The sequence below is a fragment of the Phacochoerus africanus genome, chromosome 16, assembly GCF_016906955.1.
Source record: "Phacochoerus africanus isolate WHEZ1 chromosome 16, ROS_Pafr_v1, whole genome shotgun sequence".
Classification (NCBI taxonomy): Eukaryota; Metazoa; Chordata; class Mammalia; order Artiodactyla; family Suidae; genus Phacochoerus; species Phacochoerus africanus.
In genome coordinates, this window is record NC_062559.1 from 7,186,183 (window position 1) to 7,190,815 (window position 4,633).

Sequence of the window (4,633 nt, forward strand, 5' to 3'; positions counted from 1 at the left end):
TCTTGTTTACCTTTCCTCCCGCGTCTGACAGGTGTAGTGCCTGACACATGGAGTCTACTCTGTGTTTGTGAAATGAATGAATAAGCAGATGGATGATGGTATAACGAATTCTATACACAATGGAAGACAGTTACTTTGGTAAATGTTGCTCCTTAGCTTAATCCCATGTAGGCCAAGCACTCATGCTGCACACACTCAGCAATGGGGCACGCACGTGAGCATGCACGCTCACACACACACATACTCTGGGGTTGGAAAATATCTCTTGATCAGGCATGACTTCCTGGCTGATCTTTCTTGAACAGAAAGTGCATGCACTTTGCTTTATTAAAATCCCTACTCCTGGTTTTCCAGGCTCCAGGCAACTTTCTAAGTTCGTGTTGCTGCCCATGGGTAAGGAGAGCAATTCCATGTGACCTATGAGAGCTTCAGGCCAGATGAACTGTCACCAAGGACTCACTGTGGTTATTGCTCGGGGGCAATGTGGGGAAAACCTCAAGAAATGTGATGAGTGGTCCCACCCAGGCTGGTCCCACACAGAACTACTTGGCTGAGCCTGGCCTGGTCCCTGGGCTCATCATGGCACCTGGTGGAGCCCTTTCAGCCTCTGCATCTGCCCTCGTAGCACCACCTTGACTGTCTCATTGCGGAAGGTGAGGATAAAAGGATTGAGGAAGGGGGTGAGGATGGATGTCACCAGGGCGACAGTCTTATTGACCTCCACAGAGTGTGCTTTGCCAGGCCGGACATACAGGAAGATGGTGCTGCTGTAGCCAATGAAAACCAGCGTGAGGTGAGACCCACATGTGGAGAAGGCCTTCTGGCGGCTGCTGGCAGAGGGCATCCGCAGCACAGTGCTCACGATGTAGCCATAGGAGGTGAGGGTCACCAGGAAGGAGCTGAGGACAAAGGCCAAGGACATAACAAAGTCCCAGAATTCCAGCAGGCTGGTGTCCGAGCAGGACAACTGCAGCAGAGGGGCATTGTCACAGAAGAAGTGGTTAATGACGTTGCCATGGCAATAGTTGAGATGAGCCCGGGAGAGGACAGTGGGCACCATGGCCAGGAAAGGAGCTGCCCAGGCTGCGCCTGCCAGCCGGGCACACACAGCCCTGCTCATCAAGGTGCCATAGCGCAGAGGGTGGCAGATGGCCACAAAGCGGTCGAGGGCCATGTCTGACAGGATGAGGAAGGAGGTGGAACCCAGGGAGAAGTAGAAGTAGAACTGAACCATGCAGCCGATGAAGGAGATGGCCTTGTGGGGGGCCAGCAGGTCAGAGAGCATCCTGGGCACAGTGGTCATGGTCACCAAGATCTCCAGCAGGGAGAAGTTGCCCAGGAAGAAGTACATGGGAGTGTGGAGGTGGGTGTCAGCAAGGACTGTGACCACGATGACAGTGTTTCCCATGAAGGCCAGAAGATAAAGCACAAGGAAGGGTCCGTAGAGCAGAACCTGCAGCTCGCCCAAGGAGGAGAAGCCCAAGAGGACAAATCCAGACGGGTGGCTCAGATTTGCCATGATCCAGGGGCTGGGACCCTGTGTGGAAAGGAAATAAGAGAGAGAGATGGATACAGGAAAGGGAGGGGGCACAGAAGGAGAGAGAATTTGTGTCGGTCAGCCAGAGGCCCCTGAATGTGGCTTGGTGCTGAGGCGCAGTGTCTATGTCATGACACAGAGGCTCCAAGACCCCTCTGAGAGCATCCCTTTAAGTCTTTCCGGGCGATCTCTCTGTTGAGGACCCTCATGCATTCACATTTCTCCAGCTACGACCATGAAATTAATAGACAGTTTTGAGCCAGTAAATGAACTTCCTCCAGGGAGGCCCCCTGGTATGTGTGCAAAGGTGCAGAGCAGAAAGGATGCAGGAGGTCACAGAGATAAGCCTTGGAACCAGGTGGCTGGCCAGTGACTTGAAGGGCATCAGGGTTTTACCTAAAAGTGGGTGTTACTTGGCTGCTGCCGTGTCTCCCCAAACCTCCCACATGGTGGTTTGGAGCATAAGCTAGGGCCCCGTGTTTGAATTCTGGTCTGACGCCTGCTATGGAAGCTAAGTCTGTCTTCTGTTACTTGCCTCTCTCAGCCTCAGTCTACTCAGCTATAAAATGACAATAATAATAGTTCCAGCTTCTAGGGCTCCTGCAAAGATTAAATGAGTAAATGTGACAGGCACACACGAGGGGCTCAGCCATCTCCTGTTGTTACCATTACCACTGTTATTGTATGATGCCAATGAAAGAAAATTTTCTTGGCCCATTTCCCCATGCTTTTATAGGGCCAATAGGTGTGTGTGTGTGTGTGTATTTCCACAGCATTAGGCTGTTCTTTAGAATTTCAGTTCATTAGAAGGATATTTTTTAAAGCTTCCAATTTCCAAAGAAAATAAATATTACAATGATCAGAAGTGGGACACGCCAAGCTCTACATGGATCCACTCTGGCCTTCTCTCTGACTCCATAAAAACTGTATCTGAGGCCACCAGTGACATTCCAGTTTAAAGAAGAGCTGCTATCCCTCCAGCAGCCCGTCCTACTGGCAAACCTTAACAGTAGAGCTGCAATCTATACCCAGCACTGATACATTCACACCCAGTCCCACATCTGTGCTGCCTGAAAGCCTGACCCACATGCAAGCCTACACCATTCACCTTAGTCTCCGAGCACCATGTCGCCTTCTTGAGCTGCCCACCTGAAGAAAGTCGTGTCTAGAGACAGCTGCCTATTGGGTCCACCCTCTGACACGGGTGACATGGGATCTGTGGTCCATTGCCTTGGGTCAGTGTCTTGCAGCTGGCAGGCAGGGACAGGGGCTTGTGCATAGCTGGGATGGGGTGGACCTGCTGGGTGAGCATTGCCGCAAGCTATACCAGCTCTAATCCCGCTGATAATTTCCCACTTAAAGGCTTACCACCACAAAGCCCAGGGCAGCAATGCTGATGTGGGGCTAGAATGTGGGAAAGAGACCATTCTAAAGACCAGGGGTAGGGGTCGGGGTGGCGGGGGGAGGGTAGAGGAGGTGCTATTTCTGTGTTTCTGTGCCTTCTTTCCCAAGGCTGAACATTCTTGGTTCTCTCTCTTGCCCCTGGTTTCTTGATGTGGTTCAGCGCTGAGCTTATCCTGGATGGGAATGCAGACTCTAGCGGGGCATTCTCTGTGGGAATGAGAAGAAAACAGGGAGCCCCCTGGAGATTATGAGGCACCAGTGTTACTCCACAGAATAATGAGAAGCTTTCTGCTCTGAGGAAGTAAGATTTAAGAAAAAGATCTGAATGAAGGAAGGGATAGAAACTGAGATATACATAAGAAGACAATGGCTTAGGACTGGTTCTTGGCCCTTTCCTTCATCCCAGGACTGTGGGAGAAAGAAGAATTTCCCCAGGTGGAGTAAAGTTATGGCAGACCGTGTTCATGGTCAGGATTAGATCCAGAGTAACCATTTGGAGAATTGGCCTCCCTCTCAGATCCAGGTTTTTTTTTTTTTTTTTTCTTGTTTTGTTTTGTTTTGTTTTGTCTCTTTAGGACCACACCTGCGGCACATGGAAGTTTCCAGACTAGGGGTCGAATCGGAGTTATAGATGCTGGCCTACACCACAGCCACAACAATGTGGGATCTGAGCCACGTCTGCAACCTACACCACAGCTCACGGCAATGCAAGATCCTTAATTCACTGAGCAAGGCCAGGGATATAACCTGCATCCTTATGGATGCTAGTCAGATTCATTTCCTCTGAGCCACGACGGGAACTCCAGATCCAGGGTTTTGAAACTGGGGAGACAGGGGGTGCGGACCCTGGACCACAGAATTCTTCAAAATGTCACCTCTTGGAGTTGGGGAATTGAAAGTATAAGTTTAAGAGGAGATATCTTCCCCTCAGAGGCAGGGCGCGTGATAGACATGTCTTGGGAACTGGCCAGACTAAAAGGTTTGTCTCTGACTCCTATGAAAAGACACACGCTTTGGGGATGAAGAGAGGACAATATGGCTCAAGCTCCCCAGTAAACTCTGAGCCACAGTCCTTCTCAGAGAAGTTCAGACTTTGTATATACCATGCAACTTAGCCTTTCTGCCCCTACCCCAACAGAAATGATGACAAGGAGATATCAAGCAAGAGCCTCCAACAAAGATGGTGCAAATTCGGCCTGAGCTAAAGAACCACAAGGGCTGGAAGGGGTTGGCCAGATAATCATGCTGTAGGATCTGAATCTGGAACTGAGTTTTCAGGATAGAGCCATTGATAATAAAAAAAGATTTTATATCCTTCTGGACAGAAGTGGGGGCTAACAGGAGAAAGTAGCACAATGCTGGTAGGGAGCTCAGGCAGGCAGACAGGATGGCGGGTCAGCGCAGAGCCCAGAGTAGGAGAAATAGGTGGGCAGGCTGGGGCCATGGGGGCCTTCCTGGCTGCATTAGTTTTCTATTGCTTCTATGACAAATTACCAAAAATTTGGTGGCTCAAACACTGCAAATTTATTACCTTACGAACTTGACAAGTCAGACGTTTGACACAGGCCTAAGTGGGCTAAAATCGAGGGGTCGCCAGGGCTGTGCTCCCCTCTGGAGGCTGCTCAGTTTTTCCAGCTTCTGGCAGTTGCCCTGATGGAATCTAAACCTGGTCGTTATATTTGCACTGCTCCT

General features: G+C 50.3%; 1 protein-coding gene across 1 annotated transcript; it reads right to left on the minus strand.

Annotated features, from left to right (window-relative positions):
• Window positions 1-538: 538 nt before the first annotated feature.
• Window positions 539-1,534, minus strand: LOC125117263 (olfactory receptor 6V1). Its single transcript, XM_047763022.1, has one exon. It carries the CDS (start codon window positions 1,517-1,519, stop codon window positions 578-580), a length of 942 nt encoding a protein of 313 aa, XP_047618978.1. The 5' UTR covers window positions 1,520-1,534; the 3' UTR covers window positions 539-577.
• Between the last annotated feature and the right edge of the window lie 3,099 nt (window positions 1,535-4,633).